The sequence below is a fragment of the Hemiscyllium ocellatum genome, chromosome 3 (assembly GCF_020745735.1).
Source record: "Hemiscyllium ocellatum isolate sHemOce1 chromosome 3, sHemOce1.pat.X.cur, whole genome shotgun sequence".
NCBI lineage: Eukaryota > Metazoa > Chordata > Chondrichthyes > Orectolobiformes > Hemiscylliidae > Hemiscyllium > Hemiscyllium ocellatum.
Genome location: NC_083403.1, coordinates 77,365,911 through 77,391,310, shown reverse-complemented (window position 1 = coordinate 77,391,310; position 25,400 = coordinate 77,365,911). Strand labels below are relative to the sequence as shown.

At 38.5% G+C, this 25,400-nt stretch overlaps 1 protein-coding gene across 4 annotated transcripts in view; it reads right to left on the bottom strand.

Moving 5' to 3' along the window:
• lama2 (laminin, alpha 2) overlaps positions 1-25,400 on the bottom strand; it is a 393,314-nt gene that overhangs the window by 47,707 nt on the left and 320,207 nt on the right. For all 4 annotated transcript variants that reach the window (XM_060851112.1, XM_060851122.1, XM_060851132.1 and 1 more), the window contains 10 exons: positions 23,326-23,442; positions 20,780-20,962; positions 18,652-18,806; positions 18,421-18,564; positions 14,568-14,701; positions 9,422-9,581; positions 6,137-6,261; positions 1,985-2,147; positions 1,728-1,872; positions 1,503-1,641 (listed from right to left, as the gene is read on the bottom strand). In XM_060851112.1, the coding sequence (XP_060707095.1) occupies positions 1,503-1,641; positions 1,728-1,872; positions 1,985-2,147; positions 6,137-6,261; positions 9,422-9,581; positions 14,568-14,701; positions 18,421-18,564; positions 18,652-18,806; positions 20,780-20,962; positions 23,326-23,442 (1,465 nt within the window). The remainder of the gene's footprint in view (positions 1-1,502; positions 1,642-1,727; positions 1,873-1,984; positions 2,148-6,136; positions 6,262-9,421; positions 9,582-14,567; positions 14,702-18,420; positions 18,565-18,651; positions 18,807-20,779; positions 20,963-23,325; positions 23,443-25,400) is intronic.

Sequence of the window (25,400 nt, the reverse complement as noted above, 5' to 3'; positions counted from 1 at the left end):
CAGGTAATTTTTTTAGAAGGCACAATATTAAATATTAGATATCTAATGAGATTCGGGTCTTTTGGTGCATAGCTGTTTAAAATGCTTTGGACAGATACAGAAAATAGTCAAGAAGGTTAATTGAATTCCAGCCTCACATCAGAAAGGCTGGATTAGAAGGAAGTATAGGTTATGCTGCAGTTGTACAAAACCCCAGTTAAACAACACAGAGTATGATTAGCACATCTGGACGTCTCACCTGAGGAAGGATGCTTTGGCCTTTGAGGGAATTCAACACAGATTTAAAAAGATGATATGAAAACAGAAGTTGCTGGAAAAGCGCAGCAATTCTGGTAGCATCTGTAAAGAGACAGCAGAGTTAACATTTTGGGTCCGGTGATCCTTCCTCAAAACTCAGGGGAAGGGTCACTGGAACTGAAATATTAACTTGATTTCTCTTCACAGATGTTTGCCAGACTTGCTGAACTTTTCCACCAACTTCTGTGTTTACTTCTTTCAGTTCTTTCGGTTTTTATTTACAAGGATGGAGACGTGGGCCTCGGGTTAGGTTACTAGGAGAGATTTGCCAAATTAGGCCTTTATTATCTAGAATTTAGGTTAAGAGGTAATCACATCAAGGTCTTCTGGATATTAACACATCAAGGTCTTCTGGATATTAAGACAGGGTGGAAAAACAATTCCCATCAGTTGAAGGTCCGAGAACCTAGTCCAAGAATTAGGGCCAGGCTGTTCAGGAGAGATACAAGCAAGCACTTCTATCCACAATGTGAAGTGGAGGTTTGGAACTCTCTTCCTCAAATTGCGGTCAATACTAATTCAGTTGTTCATTGAAATCAGAGATGGACAAATTTTTGTTAAGCGAGGATATCAAAGGATAGAGGTCCAAGACATGTATATGGAGCTAGGCCACAGATCAGCATGATTATATTGAATGGCAGAGCAGACTCGAGAGGATGAGTGGTCTACACCTGTTCCACTGTTTTGTTAAAACTCCAACCTTCATAGTAAGAGGATATCACATCTTACAAAGAGACAGAGCAAAAGCTAAGCTTGGTTAGGTAGCTGCATTGTTTATACACTCATGTTAGAACAAATGTCTGTTTTAGAATGTTAAAGTACAACAGTGGGAAAACCTCACAGACTGATTTAATGGCATTTGGATAGGGAAGTAAGTAGGCCACTTGCCCTGCCATTCAATAGGATCACTGCTGATCTGATTTTAAAGCTCAACTCTACATTCCTGCAGACCCCCAGTAATCTTTCATCTGCTTTTGGTAATCAAGAACCTATCCACCTCTGTCCTAAAAATATTTAGAGATTCTTCACCCAGTGCTTTTTGAGGAAGGGAATTCCAAAGATTCGGAACACTCAAAGATGTCACCTCATCTCTGTTTAAATGGTGCCCCATATTTTTAAACTATGACCCCTAAATCTAGATTCACTCACAAGAGGAAACATCCTTTCCACAACTCTTCAAAAATGTATCAATGAAGAAAGATTACCTTAAATTTTTCAATATAGGCAAACCACCAAAATATATCTTCTCATTAGCTTTAAGATTAAGACCAAAGTTCGTTCCTGGGGAAATTACGATGAAGCTTTCTTCCTTATTATTTAATACATCACGTATGGAAATATTTGCTGCCAAAATAGAAAAGAATTGATTAATCATCAAACGGAGTTGTAATGCATCTGTTAAGTGAAAATATTGCTGTAAAAAAGCACACCTTGTTTCAGAATTCTTGATAAGGTGAAAGACTTCCATTTTCCATCATTGTAACGTCCCTTACTGGTGATATTGGCTGCACCTGAGCCAAGGTCATAGCTAACCTTTATTCGTCCATTCGTCAGTTCAACACTCATGAAGTCTTTCTATTAAAATTTAGCAACATTTAAAATTTGGCAAAAATTATTCAGTGGATTTCTATTCAGACATGAGAATTGGGAAAAAAATTTGCTTTCAATACATTAATACTGAATTTACCAGATCCTTTGTGGCAAGGTACATGAGTAGTGCATCTGCAGTAAAAGTCCTGAATTTGAACGCAATTGCTGATACATTTGGATTCCAGCGAGTTGGTCGACCAACAGCTGCATAACCTTCTCCATCAAACTGTACAGTGCCTTCAGTGTCAGTGGGTTGTGGACTATGAAAAAGGAGGCAATGTGAAGAATTTTATTGGTAATACTTTGAGTGACATAATCACTTCATTTAAAACTCAGGAATAAAGTCACTTCAGAGCCTTCACAAAATATACACTAGATGTAGAAGCAGAAAATCTATTGTTGCTAATTTTTTTGTTGTTTACATGTTCATATCTTTCTGTCAAGGAACTGTGGAGAAGTAACTATGTACAATCTCTCCTTCCAAGGCCAACAGGCCCTGGCCTGGGATTTTGAACTGAGCTTCTGTCTCAAAGAGAGAGACCGTACCTTCTGAAGCACAAGACCTTCTGGGCAAAGTAAGCAAGTTAATAGCTTAAAAATTCATATGACACTCCTTTGTCCAATATTTATATTCTGTTGGTTTGACCACGTTTCCTCAAGAATTGTGCCTTTCCCTATTAATAACATATTCTCCTCCAAAACCTGTCCTTGCTCTTTACTTCCATCTTCAACTTTTTAATTGTTACAATTTCACTTCTGTCCACTAGTGCTCCAGAGGCCTGGAATAATTATCTAGAGATGACTTCAAATCCCATTGTGTCAGCTGAGGAATTTAAATTAAATTAATTTAACAAATCTTAAATTAAAAGCTTTAGGATTCCCAAAAACGACCTAGTTCCTGTCCTGTATCTAGAACATGACTATGAAGTTAGCAGATTGTTTTAAAATATCCATCTATTTCAACTATTCCTACCCTGAAGGCCAATCTGCTGTGCTTATCTGACCTTGCTTACATGTCATGTCAGAACCATGCCATTGTGGTGGACTCCTAATTGGCTTCAAAAATATTTCAGTAAGTCACTCAATAAGGACCTCACTACCATCTTCTTAACAGTAATCAGGATGAACAATAAATGTTGGATTTGCCAACAACTCCCATTTCTATGACTGAAAGCCTCCAGACTCTGCTATTTATAATGCTATTCTGACCATCCTCAGTCTACACTCTTTGTAAAGTCCAGCTCTTCCAGAACTTTGCCTTCCTTTTCTTTACTTAGGACCTTAAGAGCTCATGTCGGAGCTTACATATCAGCATATGTACAACATTGGCTAGTTTGTAGGGAGCATGGAAGTCAGTTAAAATGTGTAATTATTGGGTTGGCAAGATATGACAAGTGGAGTACCATAGGGATCACTGCACTACTTATAAATTATATCTACAATTTGAATGAAAGGATTGAGTTTGTTGTTAAAAAGTGTAAAAAAAAAGTTGTAAAGAGGACATAAGAAGTCTGAAAAGGATACAGATAGGTTAAATGAGTGGGCAAAAACATTGGCAGAGGAAGTACATTATTGGAAACTGAGAACTTATCCACTTTGGAAGGAAGAATAGAAAAACAGATTCTAGGATTCTGGGGTACAGAGGGATGTGGATGTCTGCATATGAATTACAAATGCTGAATGTGTACACATTGGAAATGATTAGGAAGCCAAATGGAAGATTGATATTGTGAAGGAAAGGTACATAAAAATACAGATGTTTTGATGGAGTTATGTGCCATTGGTCAGACTAAATCTCAAGAATAGTGTTTAGTTTTGATCTCATTTATGAACGGATATAAATGCCTCCAAAATACTTTGGAGATCGCTTGGATTTTTGTGGGGGGCCAATCTTAGGAGAAAAGGTTGGGCAGTCTGGATTTGTATCTACTGCAGATGAGAAGAATAACTGGTTATTGTATTGAGACATATTAGATCCTGAGGAGACTTTTGAAGGTTGCCCACAACAGGATGTTTCCCATTGTGGGAGAGACTTGAACTAGGGTACTGTTTTAAAAGAAGCAGTTTCTCACTTCTCGTGGAAAGAAGAATTTTGTTTACTGAGAGTTCTGTCTTTTTGGCATTAACTTCACTAGAGAATGGTTGAGGCAGCCATTGGATGTTTTGCAGGCAGAGGTAGGTAGACTCTTGATCAACAAGGGACCCAAAAATGATTGGGCATAGGTGAGAATGTGGACTAAGACCATAATCCAATCAGCCACATTCTTATTGATTAGCAGAGCAAGGTCAAAAAGCTGGATGGCCTGTTTCTGCTCTGGATTTGAGGTTTTTGTGTTTCTCACTCTCAATCCACTCCTATTAAATTGGATGCCTCCTTGTTCTCCAAAACTTCAAATATAAAATTCAAATTGTTATTTTCAATCTTTCACAAGGTGTTTTCCTGTAACCTTTTACAGTGCTTTAAACCCCTCCTTCCTTTGTTCTTCTGACTCTAGACTCTTGCCCCATACCCATCGTTTCTATCAGTGCTTTCCAATGCTTCAGCCCTAGCTCTAGAATTTTCTTCCAATACCCTGCTCCTCTCCAAATCTTCTACATCCTTTAAGATTACAATAGAGAACTTATTCTCTCAACAGGTATTTAAGTTTGCTTCTCCAACATTTCCCTCTTTTACTTATTGCCTTTTGTTTGTTAAGTCAGCATAGTACACCATGGAAAGGTTTATTACTGTGAAGAAACAACTCAAACTGCTGTTATTTATAAAGTTGTCTTAAACATCAGATAAAGGAGTATCATGCAAACAAGGTTTATGGCTCCAACATGGATCTACAAAACTTCCAAACTGTCAATTATTGGCCCACATCTTCCAATGGGAAATAGTTGTCATGGAGACAAAGCCATGGTCAGCTGACTCCACAGAAATTGTCCAGAAAGATGAATCCTCGACCTCATTGAAAAAAATCAGCAACTTTAAGTTAGAGATGAAGAGCCTGGATGGTTGCAATTGAATGAGCTTAATTGTTACCCAGGGAACATTGGAAGAATTATAACCTTCTCGAAAATCTGCACATGTATTAAATTGAAACCACACCAATACCTCCACAACCCTCTAACAGGCTCACTACTTGTTGGCCACCCTACTCCCTGCACCCTCCCCAGTGGAGTCTTTTCTTCCACTTAAAAATAAGGGGTAGGCCATTTAGGACAGAGATGAGGAGAAACTTCTTCACCCAGAGATTGGTGGGTGTGTGGAATGCTCTGCCCCAGAAGGCAGTGGAGGCCTAGTCTCTGGATTCGTTTAAGAAAGAGTTGGATAGAGCTCTCAAAGACAGTGGAATCAAGGGTTATGGAGATAAGGCAGGAACAGGATACTAATTGAAGATGATCAGCCATGATCATAATGAATGGTGGTGCAGGCTTGAAGGGGAGAATGGCCTACTTCTGCGTCTATTGTCTATTGTTTATTACAATTATACTAGGGATTGTAGACTTCAATAATAGGGTAAGACTAGGAAAATAGGGTCATTTTCCTTAGAGTAGAGGACTTAAGAGGGCATTTAAGTGACAATCAAAATTACAACAGTTTTTTATAATAAACAACAAAGTATTTCTACTAGAAAAAGATTATTAATCAATTGCATAGATTTAAACAATTAATGAATGAATTAGAATAGAGATGTGTATAAATGTTTTTGCAGAGTTATTTTGAGCTGAGATGCACTGCCTGAGAGTGTGATGGCAATAGATCAAATGTTAACTTTAGAGATATAATTGAATTTTTATGACAGGTCAAAAAGAAATGATGGCTTAGAACAAAAGAGTAGATGAATATAACTGATTGGATGGCTCTTTCACACAGTAAGCACAAGTATGATGGAACAAATGGAGTTAGTGACTGTAGTTGTACTCAAAGCTGACACTATTTCTCCACTTTAATTTTGCACTCCTAGCAGGAAGCTGGAAATTACGTCACTTATTCTTTTGTGTATTTCTGATACTTCTTAAAAAATTGGGCAAGGCTAACATTTACTTCTCACTCTTTATTGCCCTTGAAGTAAAAGGCTTGCTCAGGCACCTCAAGTTCAAAAAGACAACTCAGCACCACCTTCACAAGGGCAATAAAGGACAGATAATAATAGCTAGTGACACCCCATTCCATGAATGAATGAACATAAATTAAAAAGGAATAGAATTAAGTGATAATTTCCCTGGCACAGGAAGCTTACTTAGAAAAAATAGGAATACACACCTCACCACACAGCCTTTGCATTCGCCCTGTCTGTCTCTGTAATTCCATAATCCAATAGGTTTACGATCCAGTGAAGTTTCTCCCATACAGCCCGAGAAAGTGGTTGTTTTGACAACATCTGATTTCTTCAAGGATTTTACAAAAAGAATGATAATTAAAATACTGACACAATTGATATTATCATCTGTGTTTTTTCAGTTACAAGCAGAGACTTTCTAAGTGAAAGATTAGTTTGTAATTCACTTCCAGCTGTTCCATAAACTAATAGTCACCTCCATGGTGTGAAAAGTAAATGCACTGGTGTCAAATCAACTAGGAAACAAAAATAAACAATTTGCCTGTCTTCAAATTGAAGTTTTTTTTAAATTGAGTACACTGCCTTAAAGGATCAGGCAGCCTGACTTATTTCCTCATCAGCAGGGTGACTAAATTAGAAAACGTATGAAAATTCACCCGCAAGTTGCAGATCCACTGTATTTTCAGATGAATCAGTAAAAAATGCTGCCACCTAAATGGCAGCTGAAAAAACCAGGACCTGTTTGAGATGTAGGACGGGATAAAATAATGAGAGGTACAGATAGAGTTGATGCGTGTTGGCTTTTCCCGAAGATGGGGAATTTCAAGACTCAGGGTCATATATTTAAGGTGAGAGGAGAGAGATTTAAAAAAGACAAAAAAAGCATTTATTTTATATAGAGGGTGATTCTTATATGGAATGAACTTCCTGAGGAAGTGGTGGATGCAGGTAAAACTACAACATTTAAAAGCCATTTGGATAGATACAAGAATAGGAAAGATTTGGAGTGATATGGGCAAGGACCAGGCAAATGGGACTAGTTTAGTTTGGGATTATGTTCAACATGGACTCGTTGGACCAAAGGGTCTGTTTGCATGCTGTATAACTCTGTGTAGAGTACAGAGAAGTGACTATGGCAGTAAGTGTCACATTTATTAATCCCAAGATGGCTGCTAGACATATCGATTTTAACAGGTCAGGTAAAACAAGATGAATCAGCCACACTTCTTTGCAGTATATTTAAATGTTCCAAAAGCTTATAATTAATATTGAGTTTTCCTGGGTATTTTTAAATGGCTAAAGATTGGCATGCTTTTTTTTGAAACTCACTTATGTTTTAAAAATATGTAAACAGACCACAAAACTGTCATCGTTACGACTAGACTTGGCAACAACCTTCCACAATCCTCTTTTCAGCCAGCCAATTGAAAGCTTCTATTCCAGTCTGCTTTGCCAAATAATCATTGCCAAAAGAAACTCTTACACAATACTGTTGCAAGTCACACCCATTTTATATGATATGTTAATGTATTTCTGGTTAACCACCAGAACAGATCATGAACAGCAAGCTCTCTGCAATACAAGCCTTTGCCTTGAGGTTAACGGCTTCACCTCAATCAGGTGTTTGGTCACATGACTCCTGTAGTTTTGAATCCCTTTTGAATATAGGATTTGGAAACACAGGCAGTTAATGGATCAGTGCTGCTCCATACAACACTGACTGAATCTACACCCCTAACTCCAGGCTGTAAAGGAACAGCCACCAGCCTTTGAAATGCCACCAACCATCATGCTCTGCAAATGAAATTTCCTTTGATCAAAACTGATAATTAGAAGTTACATTTCAATAAAACTTCCCTAGCAGACTTTTGACAAGATTTTTAAATGGAAGAAACTGCCTAAAATTCCTCAACCACTGACTAATCAACCCCTCCAAAAAGGAACTACAGATCACTTACACCAACTTTGGGCTTTGGATTTCGCCTTAAAAAGGTAAAGAATTATTCAATTGTCTCTTAATTATTAAAATTCTGTAAATAAGTCTTTTAATTGAATAATCACTATATTTTACCAATTCCAACTCTCCATCTACTTTTGTGAATGCCTGTATTGCAAAGCATTTGTCTCCCCTCCACCAGCACCCAACCCCAACTCCATTACTAAGAGTGTGTGAAATAAATCCTACTTCTGTTTTTGAATTTTACCACAATGATGTTGAGATCCTTGCAAATTCAGAGCCCAGAAACAGAAGGAATAGGGGAAGACATGCCCACTACTAAAAAAGGGAAAATGTTACACCATGATTTGCTAATGGCCAAAATAGGGAGATGGATTTGTTTTAAAACCTGCACTCTATCTGTGACATTATGAATAAAATGGGACAATTTGATGAACAATGTACATTTTCCCTTATAAATGGTTTCATACAATTCGGCATTCACTGTTTATTGAGAATTGTAATCAATAATGTGTCTACTTATGGAAATGGCTTCCAACTATGAACATCAGAACAAGTGTGAGAAAACAGCATGAATTGTAAGAAAGGCTCCCTTTAATTTTCAGTTATTTTTCTGATTTTTTTTTGCAATCTGTGCTGTGTATTTGCTTGCTTGGCTGTCGATGTGCAGCCACATATTTACTGGTTTTAAGATCACACAACAGTGGCACAAAGTTGACATCTGTTTGGATTTTTCTAACACCTCCCTCTATTTATCCCTAACAACGAAGAAGTATCTGGCTTTCAGTTAGTAACTTAGCACATCAGTACAGGAATAATGTCCAGAAGTCTACAGTCCATTGACACATCTTACATAGTGCTCAAAAAAGCAAAGCAATTAAACTGTCAAAAACATTCAACAGTAATTCTTAAAGATTAATTCATAATGTTATAGCTGTAGCTCAGTGCTCAGCACTCTTGCCTCCAGATTGGAGCTTTGTGCATGTAATTTCCCCTCCACAGTTTTGACATAACATTCAGAATAACATTTCAGTCCAGGACTGAGGGAGTTCTGTATTCTTGGAGACTTTGCTTTCAGATGTTAAATGAAGGCTCCACCTGTACCTAAAACTGGATACAGCCATCTTATGATGCAGTTTTGAGAAACAGCAACTGAATTTTTCCCATTGACCTGGCCCCCATTTATTCCTTAAACAATTTCTCTACAACTAATTATATGGTCATTATGAACTTGTTATTCTGGGACCTTACAATATACAAACTGGTTGCCGTCATCTTACATTCCAAAAAAAGTGACCACACTTTAAGAGGCATTTCCAACATTTGAGATGTTCTGATGTTGGAAAAACAATTTATAGATGTGATTTCTTCTGGCAACAATAATGCCCATTAGATGATCCAGTTATTTAATGGCAAGAAAAGTACATCTTCAAATAAACTTAACCAAGCATGAACAGATAATTTAATGGGTGTTTAATAACATTTCTGCTTCATTAATGACGTTATAGATCAAATAAATTTTATACAATACCTTTACTTCTCCTGTTAGACCACCAACAAACAGGTAGGCATTTTCATCCACGTCAAGAATTGTATAGCCCTCAGGTGAGACTGCACTATGAGTAGTTGGGACGATGCTTGCTCTTGGTCCGTCTAGTGCACGCACAGAAATTGTACCATTTCTCCTAAACCTTTTTTTTTTGTAAAAGAGATGATCAATTATTTGGGTGGTTTACAAATTAAGAGGGAATTCCTGAGCAAACAATGCAGCACGCAGATTCAAACCATTCAGTAAACTTTACTTCAACAATTTTCGTTGCATAATATTGTTTCCAAAAAATCTATTTTGCTATAACCTGTGTTTCCCAAATGCAAATTGGCTTTAATACAACTGAAGAAGTTTGGCGGTTATTTGTAGAACTGAAAATGTGTTGCTGGAAAAACGCAGCAGGTCAGGCAGCATCCAAGGAGCAGGAGAAACCTTCTTCAGGCTCATGCCCGAAACGTCGATTCTCCTGTTCCTTGGATATTGCCTGACCTGCTGCGCTTTTCCAGCAACACATTTTCAGCTCTGATCTCCAACATCTACAGCCCTCACTTTCTCCTCGTTATTTGTAGAACACAAACTTTCCTTACCTATACTGACTGTAACTTGATTCCAGCCCCATTAGTTTGGATGGCGCTGTTACTGCACCATTTTCCTATAATGCGAGATCGCATGAGATCGGAACTATCATATTATATCAGAACCGACCATAAATACTAATTACGAGAAAGGAAGAATTGATAGGATATCAGAATCTTTAAGAATCTGAATTTTTTTTAAAAATCCCATTCTCTAACTCATTCTCTCATGTTGTTATGTAAAACACAGCAAATTGATGGTGGAGAAGGAGACCATTTGAGCTATTCTTCTCTGTGCTGGTCAAGAACTTATCCAGCCTAGTTCTATTTTAGAGCTGTCAGATTGTGACCCAGTTGGTTACAATACTTCAAATGCCTCTCAAATGGCAAATGATTTGTCCTCTACCACCCTTTCAAGCAGTAAGTTCCCAATACTGACCAGTCTCTGGGTGAAAATAATATCTCCTTAATTTACCTCTAATACTCTCCTTAATTTGCATCTATGCACCATCATTATTGACGCCTCTGCTGAGTAAATTAAATCTTTTGTTTTCTTTCTTTCAGTCTAGGTTCCTAATAATACAACATTGCTAGTTCTTAAAAAATGCTACAGCTTATCCAATGTTTTCTCATTACTGAACTCTAGTCCTACATCCAAGATTTGGAGAGGGCTTGCCAGGGTATATGTTAAGATGTTTCCTCATTTGAGGGACTCTCAAACTAGGGAACATAGTTTACAGATAAGTGGACACCTATTTAAAACTGAGATGCGAAGGAATTTCTTCTGTGTACATCTGGAATTTTCTACCCTAAAAATTTAGAGAGACTAGATCACTGAAAATATTTAAAGAGGAGGAAGATAGACTTTTGACATATCAGGGAGCTGAGGGCTATGAGGAGCTGATAATGAAAGGGGAGTTGACTTAGGGGACAGGTCAGTCATGATCTTGTTGAATGGCAAGGCAGACTAGAGGAGCTGAATAATGTACTCCTGCCCCTATTTCTATGGTCCCAGATTCTTTGATCTTGCAACATCTTTGTAATCTCCTTGTGGTACAATCTTAACTATCCGAGCACATTGCTTTCCAAGGGCTTCTTGGTAATCCTTATTTGGGCTTCTATTAACCACTTAGCTTCAAAATAGGAGAATACACTTACATTGTTACAATTATGAGGTTTAAACGACTATGATATTTTGGGAATCTCTCTTTAAATTTTGAGTTTCTGAAGGTCATGTGACCTGTTTGGTGCTCCGTCTGACAGTATTGCCTGGATGATTTGTTTGGAAGAGATCAAAGGCAGGCTCAAGTTCTTTCACTGAGAGGAAAATTCAAAGTATTTATACTTGGAGACAATGAGAATAGTCGGAGTATACGATGTGTATACCCGTGGTCTGTGGAATTCATTGTCATGGAGTGCAGTGGAGGCCGGGGCATTAAATGTCTTCAAGGCAGAGATTGATAAATTATTAATCTCACAAGGAATTAAGGGATACAGGGAGAGTCATGTAAGTGGTGTTAAAATGCCCATCAGCCATGATTGAATGGCAGAGTGGACTCGATGGACCAAATGGCCTTCCTTCCGCTCCTATGTCTGATGGTCTTATGGTTGTTGATGATGATCCTATGATGAAAAGAAATTGGGATCAAGGGCTCCGGCCCGAAATGTCGAATTTCCTGTTCCTTGGATGCTGCCTAACCTGCTGTGCTTTAACCAGCAACACATTTTCAGCTCTGATCTCCAGCATCTGCAGACCTCACTTTTTACTCAAGGATGATTATTAAATATGAACACATTCAGAGAAAGTAATTGTATCTCATTGCCATGGGCAAGAGAGTGGAGGAAGGCATCTTGAAAAACAGGTTAAACGCAGGAATTGCAGTTTGGTTTTATGAGATCAGCAGTTGTTTGTGAGGCACAGAGTAAAATATAGAGGTAGACAGGCATGTACTTCAAATAGATAAAAGTTGAACTTTGTGGGAGCTCATACTCAGATTGAAGACTGAATTCATGAGGATTGAAAAAGGCTGGAAGTTTTGCTTAATGTGAATCCAGAGGAAGGGTTCTGCAGTATAATCCTCAATGTCAATTTCAGAGTTAGGAGTTAGACAGCTGGGAAGGTGCATAAAGGAAGCAAGCCATCAGGAGGTGAGAATAATTTTAATCTGGACTCTGGCAAGAAGCAATGTGTAATTTAGGGACAATGTTGCCTATGATATGATGGCAGATTTTTGTTTGTGCCAAAATTTAAAACTAAAATTTGCCTTTGTAAAGAAGATAATGTTTAATCAACAGCATTTGACAGACATTTGTTACAATAAAAACATTTCAAAATGTAAAATCATGACATCTCATTTTCTCTGGAAGTTTGAATTTCTCTTTAAAAGTTATCAGGACAATAACTGTAACAACACACTTGCAAGTAATTTACAGCAAAACAAATAGTTCATTCAGTTCTAAAGGTCCATGCTAAGTATTTATGATTTCCTTCCACTCTTCATTTAATCCTATTAGCATATTTTTATGTTCTTTCCTCCCTCTTGAGTTTCCCTGTCTATATTCCCTTTAAATGTACCCTTGTTAGCTGCTTCAACTACTTGGAATAGCAAGTTACATATTTAAACCATTCCTTGAATAAAATAAGTTTCTCCTGAATGCCCTATTGGATTCATTAGTGACAATCTTATATATCTGACTCATAGTTTCAGTCTCCTTCCATGTGGATACATCTTTTCATCTACTCCATTTAACCTTATATAATCTTCAAGGTCTCGATCATATTTCTCTCGAGAAAATACCAGCAGCCTGCTCAATGTTTCATAATGGGTAGAGCCTTTCAGTTCTTGTACTGTTCTAATAAACCATTTTTTCAATGCATCTACATCATTGTTCACAATACTCCAAATGTGGCCTGACCATAGATCAAGACAAGACTGATACAACTGATTCAATTCCATCCCTCTTGAAATAAAACTCCACACTTTTTTTTATTTTGTGCTGACCGTTTTTTGGTATGGCTTTATTAACCAGTATTGTTACTTTCAGTGACATGTCTACATACCACTTAATCCCTCTGCTCTCCTCCACAATTTATAAATTTATTTACCAAGGAGTATGTCTTTCTATCAATGTCTCTTTACTGTCTCACACTTAGCTATCTTGAAGCTTGTTTGTCATTTGAACACTCATTCCACAAGTTTATTAATATATTGCTTCACTTTGGTCACAGACTCTAGATTAACTATCTCCCTCAACTTGCTATCATCTACAAATTGTGAACTTACCAAGTCTTTTTACCTCTCCTATCAGAGGGGCATATTGCCTCCATTTAAAGCAATCCTAACAAAGGTTGATATAACATGGGATTTGCACAATTGGTTTGCACAAGGATCATGGAGCAGGATTCTTTATTCTGGATGAGTGGTGGGCGAACTATAAGAAAGTTCCCCTCAGAACATCATTGCAAGATCCTGACTATTTCCATGGTTGAGCTTTGTTTTAAAATGCTTTCGTGGTGCTGTAAAACAGCTTTGACTGGGGCGCAAGGGTGAAGCCAGAAATCCAACAATTCCTCCTTTATGCCATGTTTCGATTAAAACGGAAAGGCGAGTGCCTCAGTAGACTGGGTAACTTGCAGCTCAATGTTTATGGTGTCAACATAAATGTCAAGAGAAATGTTACCTCTCTGTTTGTTCCCTCAATTAAAATTAAAAGGAAACAAACATTTCCTAGGTCAGTTATTAGAAGTGTCTTCGAACACTGCTAGTTAGGTCACCCTATATCCATAAAAAGTGAGGTCTGCAGATGCTAGAGATCAGAGCTGAAAATGTGTTGCTGGTTAAAGCACAGCAGGTCAGGCAGCATCCAAGGAACAGGAAATTCGACGTTTCGGGCCAGAGCCCTTCATCAGGGCTTGATGAAGGGCTCTGGCCCGAAACGTTGAATTTCCTGTTCCTTGGATGCTGCCTGACCTGCTGTGCTTTAACCAGCAACACATTTTCAGCCCCCACCCTATTTCCATTACCACCAGTATTTGAAAGTTAGGGGAGATGTGGCTTCCTATTTGTCAACTCCAGTTGAAGTGATGGGCTGGAAAGATAGGAGGAATTAGTCAATTCTGCCTCATGATCTTGAAAGGATCATTATTTATTTCTCACTAAAAAAAATGATCAAAATTGAGGTGGTGAAATTTGTCTGCTGGTTTAACAGTCTGGATCAGAGATACATGTGGATTCCACATATTTATCTTAAATTAAAATTTACTTTCAAAGAGACAAGTGGAGATTTGTTCCAAAGCCCATGTATATTAAGCATACAATATCATGTTAATATACTGATCAAGCATCTCTATATTTAAAATGCAGTGAAAGAAAAAATATTGAATAAATTTAAAGGGCAGATTTCTTTATTAACAAGTGCACCTGAGGAAGTATTCTTGCCCATCTGGAGTGGAACTTTGTAAATATCTACCTGGAAATGCCATAGTTGGATGTGAATAAAATAGTGCTCAGTAACAGTTTGAACAAAAATAAATTGAGAAGCATGAAACTTACCTTGAGGCTTCAATTCTATACCAGTATTGGTCATTAATGACTAAGTCTGGGTATTCAACACGTCCAACACCAGATCCTACATCCCACAGAAAGTTGACTTTGCCTTTACGCATCTCAATTGCTAAGAAATCAGTCTGTAGAATAAGAGCAAAATCGAAGTTGAAAGCTAACTTAGGAACCCTGCTAACACTCTGATTAAATGTTTCAAAGTAGGAAATACCTACTTTTGATGAAAAGTATGATGAAAATCTTCAAACATAGCCGTGCTTCTTAAAAAGTATATATGAACCATCACAATACATAATTATGAAATTGGTTACTATACAGAAATACACCATTTCCCATGTGTCCATGTCAGCTCTCTGCTAGAGTTAATCTCACTACTCCGCCAGTTCCCCATAGCACAATATTTTGTTGCTGTCTTCAGATAATTGTCTAGCTTCCTTTGAAATTCCACAATTGCATCTGCTTCCAACGTAATGCTGTTGGCTCCAAGCCAAATCAATGAAAGCATTCAGTCTCTTGAACAATAAATTTGTAAACCTCAGTAAAGAGCCTAACTTGAAGTATGTAAGATGGTAATTGACTGATAAACTAATATTCCACATTTCTTTTAAACCATCCAGCTCTGCTAAGCCTTAATGTATACATCTGTATAAGGATATATTCACCAATTCTTATCTCGGTGGTAACACTCTTAATACCGAATTAGAAGGCAGTGCACATTGTAGATTGCACATTTGCAGTCTCAGAATGCTGGCGTTTGAAGGAGTGAATGCTTGATATGAATGGGTTGCCAATCAAGTGTGTTGCTTTAGTGTTAAGCTTCTTGAAAGTTGTTAGAGCTGCCCTCATTCAGTTAAGTGGAGAGTATTCCATCACATTCTTGACTTATGACTTATGGATGGTAGCAGGGTTTAGCAAGTCAGAAAGTGAGCTGTTTGCAACAGAATTCCCAATCTTTTTCCTTTTTTTTTGCCCAGTTAAGTTAGATCATAGAACATTACAGCGCAGTACAGGCCCTTCGGCCCTTGATGTTGTGCTGATCTGATCTGAAGCCCACCCAACCGACACTATTACATGTATGTCCATATGCTTCTCCAATGATGACTTAAGTGTACTTAAAGTTGGCGAATCTACTACCATTGCAGGCAAAGCATTCCATATCCTTACTACTCTCTGAGTAAAGAAACTACCTCTGACACCTGTCCTATATCTATCACCCCTCAATTTAAAGCTATGCCCCCTCGTGCTTGCCGTCACCATACTTGGAAAAAGGCTCTCCCTGTCCCTATCTAACTCTCTGATTATCTTATATGTCTCTATTAAGTCACCTCTCAACCTTCTTCTCTCTAACAAAAACAGCCTCAAGTCCCTCAGCCTTTCCTCGTAAGACCTTCCCTCCATACCAGGCAACATCCTAGTAAATCTCCTCTGCACCCTTTCCAAAGCTTCCACATCCTTATAATGTGGGTCAATGGTCAGTATTTATGAATCATCTACAGTTGTCTTTAAATATAATTACATCAATTATTTAAACCCACTGAAATGAATATTGCTAAAAACATAGCATGGAGTTTCACATTTGAAAAAAAGGCACATTCATTCTAGGTTCTAAGACAAATTCCAGTTGAAGATATTGCAATTCGAATGTTTAGTCAAAAGGTGGAGACAAACTCACTTCTAAAACTATCTTGTTGCCCGAGCCAAAATAAAATTGAACCTGAAGTGTCTGTGCGCTTGATAACACCTCCACATTTTGAGAAAACTGTTGCACAGCAGCACATTCCACATTAGATGAGTAAAATAAAAATTGTGTTTAATTGTATAACTAATTTTTATATAGTGCTTACATGTTGGAGCGTGCATGAAGCTTTTGATCATCCTAGAGGGTAGAGTCTTAAAAAGAAACAGGTTCTGAAGGATGATGGCAAAAGGCAACATCAAAGTGGGACTTCAATCAAAGAGTTCCTATTTTCACACATTGCTCCCCTCTTTGGTCAATGCCTGACATGCTGCTCTGTAATGATCTAAAATGAACCTTCGTGGGTTCAAGTGAAGCAGTCTACAGTGAGACCACCAAAGGATAGCTGGAATGAGCAGGTTGTCATATGAAGACTGGGCTTGTTTGTCCTGGAGTTTTAAAATGTGTGGGGTGACTTGATTGAAGTGCAAAACACCTTGAAGGTTTTGACAAGGTGGATGTGGGTCGGTGAGTCCAGTGTTAAGGTACATTGTTTTAGAATTAGTAGCTGGCCTTTCAGTAGCGCTGAGAAAAATAATTCTCTTAGCATTGTGTGAAGTAGGTTCCAAAGGTGGTGGTAGGTGAATCATAAGTCATAGAATCGTACAGGATAGAAGAAGCCCTTCAGCCTATCGCGTCTGTGCCGCCATATTTTTAAGGCAGAAATAGAAAGATCCTTGTTAGGAAATCAAAACTTATCAGATGGGAATTTGAAATTCTGAACACAACAAAACAGCCATTGTATTATTGAATAGTGTAACAAGTTCTAAATGGCTTACTCCTCCTCCTATGTTTGCATGTAAAAGCCAGAAGATATCATCCAACAGCAACTCAGCCATCCGAGCTGAGATCTGAGCCACCAGCTTTATCTCTATGTAGGAACGATGGGAAAATGAAGATTTACATAAAAACAGAAAATGGTGATATATCAGCAGGTATAGCAGTACGTGTGGAGAGTGTTAATGTTTCAATTTGAGGACCTTTCTAAAGACAAACAAAAGTGAAGGTCGACTTCACAGGCTGACAGATAGGAAAACTTTACTGATAAAAATATCATGGCAGAAAATAAAAGGTAATGGTTACAGCAAAGAAACAAAGATGTGCAGAGTAGGTGAACCAGCCAAGCTAAATTGCCCACAGTGTTCAGGGATGGGCAAGTTAGATGCATTTGTCAGGGATAAATGTAGAGTAATAACGTTGGGAATGGGTCTGGATGGGTTATTCTGAGGGTTGGTGTGGACTTGTTGAGCCAAATAGACTTTCTCCACACTGTAGGGATTCTATGATTCCATGATTCTTCTATGATTCAAAATAAACAAAAGCTTTGTCCAGAGTGATTTTGAGTGGTAGAATAATGAACAGCCACATCTAAGTACAAAGTTGTATAAAACAAGTGAAAGACCAACATGTGCAAAATAAGTGAATGGAAACAAAATGAGGGGACAGAATTCATGGTCTGAAATTGCTGTACTAAATGTCACATCCAGACGGCTGTAAAGTATCTAATCAAAAGCTGAAGTAGTAACTATCGAGGTTGTGTTCACTGGGATACTGCCACGGCCAAGAGCAGAAGTGTCAACATGAGAGAAATGTGCAAATCCAAAGTGGCTAGACCACCAGAAGCTTGGCATTATGCTTGTGGACTGAACAGATACGTTCTGCAATATCATCGGTGTAAATTCATTAATTTCATAAATTTCATCATAATACAGCTGCAACCCATTAACTGTCGCATGGCAATATAGATCCTATTTGGAACTTGTGCTAAAACTGATGCTCCTGTACCATTGCTATAATCTGTGTTCCCATCCCATACCAATTCTGACACATGCTTTTCTACCCTGTCTGTAAAAATCAATTGCTGAAACTCTAAGGTTCTGTCACCCCCATCTCCAGCCACGCTGTCCATATCATGAGCAATAGAACCAAAACATCATATAAATAGTCAGTTAAGCTGTCTATAGTTATTGAGTAAAACCAGGGCATTCTTTCTCTGGTTGAATAATACTAGAGCAGCAGACGTTGACAAGACCTTGACCAGCAGCCCAATGGTTTGACTTTTAAAACAACAAAGGAAGTGACATAAAGATCTAAAGTGTGTGGACTTACATATCGTGCACTACCAAGATAAAATAGTAGATTCTCCAGCTCCGATGTTTTCACATTCAGAACAATAGAGTTGTAGGTGCCCTTTTTAATATCGGGACGGTAAGTACGGATGCAGTCACCACCAGATGAAACTGATACTTTGATCTAAAGCAAGTTGAAAGAATCATTCAATTAATGGAGAGTAACAAAGTTATAAAAACACATATTTATTTTGTTGATTGAACTACTCACGGAGTTGGCATGTTTACGGGCTTGATTTATAAGATCTTTAATGTGAGAGATATTCCTTCCGAGAGTGTCCTGAAGATTCTTGATTGGTTTCAGTTTATCCATCAACTTATCGGTTTTATCTTCCAATTCTTTAACTTTCATATCAGCATCAGCAACTTAATGTGACAATAAAAAAGATAAATGTGCAAATTGTTTTGTTTCCCATTTTAATAAAATCAGAAACAATAAGGTCACAACAATACATCCTTCTCAGTTTTGGTAAGAAAGGAGATTGCTCAGTACAAGGATCTTTATTCTTTTAATTGAATGCCATGATACAAACATATCCATGTATTTTATCAACCCTAGTTTGTAAGTTAACAATTCCTGCAAAAAAAAAGTGTCTAAAATCTGTTTCTGTTAACCCAAGCACAGAGATGTTTCCATCCCTAAATAAGAATTCACCTATGTGTGTACAAAAGTGGGTCTAGTATCTACTGACAACCTCTATCTGAAAAATTCTTTTCATTCCCAGGCCTCTTTCACACAGCCACCACTCAGTTCTTTTCAATTCTATTTGATTTATGAACAATTACATTGTTGTTATGGCAACAGTGTTACTAGAATTAAGATTTTGAGGTATGAAGCACCAGGAAAAATACCATGATCAATTTCCATATTTAATATCAGTAGTTGGATTGACTATGTAATTTTAAAATTACAGTTTATTAAGTTTTAATTATTGCAAATAATTTTTGTAGATTTTCGCTGTCTCTGGAAACTTCCACTGTGTAAACTCTGTTTGCTTTGAGCACTTGTTTATTTGTAAATAGATTAAGCAAGAATAAAGCACTCTTTAAAATGGTTTATCTCGAATCCACTTCTGGACAGAGCAGTCCAGAGTAATGGGAAATGCTCAAACTGAAGTGTAGTTTTATGAACTCACAGATTCCCATCCACTGGCACCACAAATTAGGATTTTGAGTACAGGTGTCACATTTTGTTACCATTCCCTGTTTGTAAAATACAAACATAGAAAATAGAGCAGGAATAGGCATTCAACCACTCCAGCCTGCTCCACCATTCTGTACAATCATGGCTGACCCAATGTTCTATACTTTCAGGCACAAAGCCTTACACTTGTCTTGATTGATTCTGGCCTTTGACTCCTCCTTCTATCTTTTCCCTTATTCCCTTTTCTGTCTTTTGTTCTTGTCTTTGATGCCCCTTCCTTTGACTCTTCGCATAAGGCCTGGGTTAATTTCTCTGGAGTGTCGGAGGCTGAGGGGTGACCTTATAGTGGTTTATAAAATCATGAGGGGCATGGATAGGATAAATAGACAAAGCATTTTCCTGGGTAGGGGGAGTCCAGAACTAGAGGGCATAGGTTTAGAGTGAAAGGGGAAAGGTATAAAAGAGACCTAAGAGGCAACTTTTCACTCAGAAGATGGTACGTGTATGGAATGAGCAGCTAGAGGAAATGATGGAGGCTAATACGATTGCAACATTTAAATTACATCTGGATGGGTATATGAATAGGAAGAGTTTAGAGGGATATGGGTTGGGTGCTGGCAGGTGGGACTAGATTGGGTTGGGATATCTGGTTGGCATGGATGAGTTGGACCGAATGGTCTGTTTTACGTGCTGTACATCTCTATGACTCTATGATGAATTTTTGAAGTGGTGAAGTATGTCAATATAGAAAAATGAACATTTTCAGATCAATTACGGTACCTTCTAAAACACCTCATTCAAATGAGCTGCTGGGTAAAGCTCTTGTTATATTCCTGAAACAAGCTATCCCAAAACCAAACTTGGTAGAATGACTCTTATTGCATTCATACAAAATAGGAATTTTTCATGCAAATCATCCATGTTGCTTTTCTGATTTTCTGGAAAAGCAAATGTATTTTGACATTTTTTCAGGAAGAATTAGATTGAAATTAACACCATTAAAATTCACTTCAGATCTTTGGCACTCAGTCGCAGTGGGCACTGTACTCAAGGGGAAGTTACTTTGTTTTATGTTAATATGTAGAACACGGTTTTAAGTTGTCAATAAAATGAACAGGAAGAGTAGTTATGCTAATTCTGTAAATGTACGTCTTTTGACTACTTCAGAAAATGCAACAGTAGAAAAGAAACTTACTTGTCTTAGCTGGGATATTAATGGCAGCATTTGCTTTGGCCACATCATCTTTGAGTTTGCTACAGTTGTCCTGCAATCCCAGGAGATTCTGGTTTAAATCTTTTATTTCTGCCAGCACTGCATTTGCAGTGTCATTTGCCTGTTTGGCTTTCTCTTTAGCTGCTTGTATCTTGGCACTTGCATCTATTTTATGGAAGAAATGTACATATTAATGTACTGCATATTAATATAAAAATAACTCAGCATTAACTTCACAACGTAGTTAACATTGAACAGAAGGCATGCATTAAAGAGCTGATTTTCTGACATTGCATCACCAATACAGAGCATTGATCATGGAGACATAGAGTGGAGTTTTCCAGGTCTTCATCCAACTCCATCACCACTACCTGCATGCTCCATGGGCAACATTCTCTTCCATCCTTTGACCACACGAGTGGGCATTGCCAAGGCACCAGCTTCATCACATCATCAAGGCTGTTTTCAGACCAATTCACACACTACAGAAGCACACTCCACTCTGGAGCTAAGAGACACTTAGACCTTGCATGCTTCTGCCAAGTCACAGGGGCATCGACACATCTCCGGTATCTACACAGGATGGTTCCTTTGTGTCTTTGCTTACTTTCTTAGCAGTCATGCACTCTGCACTGACTTGGATACTGCAACCTTCTCTGACTTGCATTGCTTTTTAGTTCAGTGGGAGCTGCAGCAGCTTCTCAGCATCCTGAGCACTGAATTGTTCAGGGACAGACATGTTGATGTGCAGCACTGTCAATTCACACCTCCTGGTGGAGTAATTGGGGACAATATTCACTCTGGGTCTGCCACTATTGTCGGATAAGGAGTACATCCAATCTCAGTACAGATGATTGGGCCACAGTCAGCCTTATAGAACAAGTGCAACCAGTCTGGGCATCACAGAGGCATCAGTCAAACTGCTGAGGAGACATCCATCCTTTGATCCTGCTTATTGACTGTCTCTGTTGTTGCAGTTCCTGAGCCTTCTGATGTCAGTAACAGCCAAGACCTGGACTTAGCTTCTGCCTTGGCCCAAGCAGGTTATCTGGTCATTGCCAGTCACTGAGGATAACTTTTCTTTAACTAACTGCAGAGTTTTGTCAGTGATGTGCTCACCAGATCGTGCTCCCAATTCTAATCTAGATACAGAAAACACTAGGGTGTTGGCCTGAGTTTCTGGTGGGTGCCGCCTTATCAATTCATCCTCAGAGGGGAGAGTGACTTCCTCCTAAGGGTCGCTGGTGCTGATCTATGTCTCCTAGTGGTTTGCTGGGTTTCACTAATGCCTCCATAAAAGAGGAGAGGGAATTATTTGTGAAGAAAGGGTCAAAAGTATTCAGGATAAGAATGAGTTTGCACTGGTGTTAATGGCGGAACAGCGCAGCACAACACAATGTAGCTCACTCACTTGGTTGCTCATGGAGATCTCTCTATCCCCTCTGAGTTACTGCGTTCTTCTCCAGCCAACTCCAGAATTTTTCCTCAAATTGTGAAGGACCAAACATCTGCCCTCCTCACAACCATCTTTGCCCTCTCTAGCTAGTGAGAAAACATAACTTTCTAAAATGACACAGAGGGATAAATTGAGGGGGATAGAAATTAATGGGAGAGGAGTTATTGGTGATTGAGGGGTGGGAGAAGTGACCAGGTATCTGCTATGAATGAGCAATAAGTGCAGAGGACAGGAAGGGTTAGTAGTTTGCAAGTATGAGGTGGGTGAGAGATGTTGAGTGGACATCTTGCAGTCTTTGTTGCAATCCATTGACCTTGGTGAGAGGTGTTAGAGTAGCAATGTCCTTGACAGCTTGAGATAGGAGGGAAAACATGATGGCACTTACCTTGCTGAGCACAGAAGAACTTGACCTTCTTTCTACACTGCTTGTTTTTTTAAAAAATATTCAGGACACCTCACTGCCTTGGAGTGCTAACTCTGTCCAGGTTGGTTGAATCGGGTGGTCTGGCCTCCTTTACTGGAGATAGCAATGCCTTTCTTTTGAAGAACCCGTCCACCAGCACTTCTAGGTCCGAGTCAGCAAAGCAAAGAGGGACCTTCCCTTTCCATGTCGTGTTGTTTGGGGTCAGAAAGCAAGACCACAAGGTGAGAGGCAGTTCCTGGTTTGGAGCATTTGCAGTGCTCTGGAGCTGGGTTTAAATATGGAGCCAGCAGTGTGAACGACACCTGCAGTGGTGAGAACTTGCATCTCTCCTGCCTCACAATCCCACAGGACAGGCCCTGAAAAGGCCAATTAGGCCATGGCTGATTCAAGAATGGTGACTGCTGGAGAAATAAGCCACAGTAGGCCACCACCATGAATCTCAGACAAAAAATATTGCTAAAAAAATGGAATATTCAGCCCAACAGATCTGAAATTGTGATTATATTGCCCATTGATTTTACTCAATAGGTTACAGGACAGAATAAAAAGATCATTTCTGTTAGCAGATAAAATTTAGAAGAACAGAATGTGACCAATTTTATCCAAAATGCACAAACATAAAGAGCCGTACGTCAGAATAAAACCTACCTTTGGGAATGGCATGAAGTTTCGCAAGTGTATCGTTTAAGGCTTTCAGCAAGTTTTTGTTTTTGGTTGTACCATCATTTAGCCTATTTTCTAAGTTATTCAAGTTATCTCTTTTCTCTGAAAGACAATAACAAAAGCTTCAAGACATGACATCTACGTAATGGCACAGTTGTCTCAAAATGAATCGATTATTTGTTTGTACATTTCTAACTGCCTGTATTGAATATAGTGTTTTTTTTCATACTTTTGAATTGTTCATGCTTTAGTTTAGGGCTGTATGCACACATGAACCATATTAATCAATCAGACCACTCTTTAATGTGTGATCTATGCCTACTTTAATGTTCTCATATGTGGTTGCAACAGAATATGATTTGATTTTGTCACATGTAATGAGGTACAGTGAAAGGTTTTGTTTTGTGTGCAGAACAGGCAAATCATACCATATAAAGTGCATTAGGGGAATAGAACAGAGCGAAGAATGTAATGTTATGGCTGTAAAGAAGGTGCACAAAGAGCAGATCAACATTCAATTTAAAATTTGAAAAGTCCATTCAGAAATCTAATAAGTGCTCCAAAACCATTGAGGAAAGACTTAGAAAAGTCAAAGTGTTCCCCTTCAAAGTGCTCAACACTTGGCATTGACTGAGTATGGAGTTATGATTGGACAGAATTGAGTGAGACTTTAAACCTTTATATAGTCATCAATTACTACGTACAGTCTCAAATTTGCTATAGTCCATTGAACAAAGTGTTACATTGACTGCTGGTAGGCTTATGTCAGAAAGCATCAATACATTTCAAAGATTGTAGAAAAATAATACCTTTAGTTCATTAGGAAGTAAAGTTGGCTGAGAAGTCAACTGACCTTTTTGTTGAACGTTTTAGGAATTACAGGCTGCAAGCTTTTTGAATACATGGATCATGTTCAGTACCAGAAATGATAACCAGCCTAACATATCAGGTGTTAAGTTTGACTGGGATGCTACAGACAATTTTAAACTCGACATAGGGCATGTTTTAAAGTAATGGATATCTGACAAGCACAACCAATATAAAGAACGTGGCATTGCAGATTGTTAGAATAGCTGATGAGTATCATGAGTGAATCAGTAATTTTCACACAACAATTTCTCTCAACTCCAAAGGTCTTATTTCCTGTGAAGCCTGGTGTACATTTGTATGCTAAATGTCTGGTAATGTAGCAAAACCAAAAATTAAACAGAACAGCTCCCAGTTGCTGACCAGTTGGCCTTTTGCATTTCCTGAGCTGAGGTATCCATTGAACAAAACGAAGTGGTAGAGTCATAAAGAAGTACAGCACAGAAACAGACCCCTCGGTCCAACTTGTCCATGCTGACCACATATCCCAAACTAATCTAGTTTCATTTGCTAGCATTTGGCCCATATCCTTCGAGATCCTTCCTATTCATATACTCATCCACGTGACTTTTAAATATTGTAATTGTACCAGCCTCCACCACTTCCTCCGGCATCTTATTCCATAAACACACCACCCTCTGTGTGAAAAAGGTGTCCCTTAGGTCCCTTTTATATCTTTCCCATCTCACCTTAAATCTATGGCCCCCAGTTTTGGACTTCCCCACCCCAGGAAAAAGACTTTGTCCATTTATCCTTGCATGCCCCTCATGATTTTATAAACCTCTATAAGGTCAACCCTCAGCCTCCAATGCTCCAGGGAAAACAGCCCCAGCCAATTCAGCCTCTCTCTACAGCTCAAATCCTCCAACCCCAGCAACATCTTCATAAATCTTTTCTGAACCTTTTCGAGTTTCACAACATCCTTCCAATAGGAAAGAGACCAAAATTGCACGCAATATTCCAACAATGGACTAATCAATGTTCTGTACAGCCACAACACGACCTCCCTACTTCTATATTCAATGCTCTGCCCAATAAAGGAAAGCATACCAAACGCCTTCTTCACTATCCTATTCACCTCCAAGTTCACTTTCAAGGAGTGATGTACTTGCACTCCAAGGTCTCTTTGTTCAGAAAAACTCCCCAGGACCTTCCCATTATGTGAACAAGTCCTGCTCTGATTTGTGTTTCCA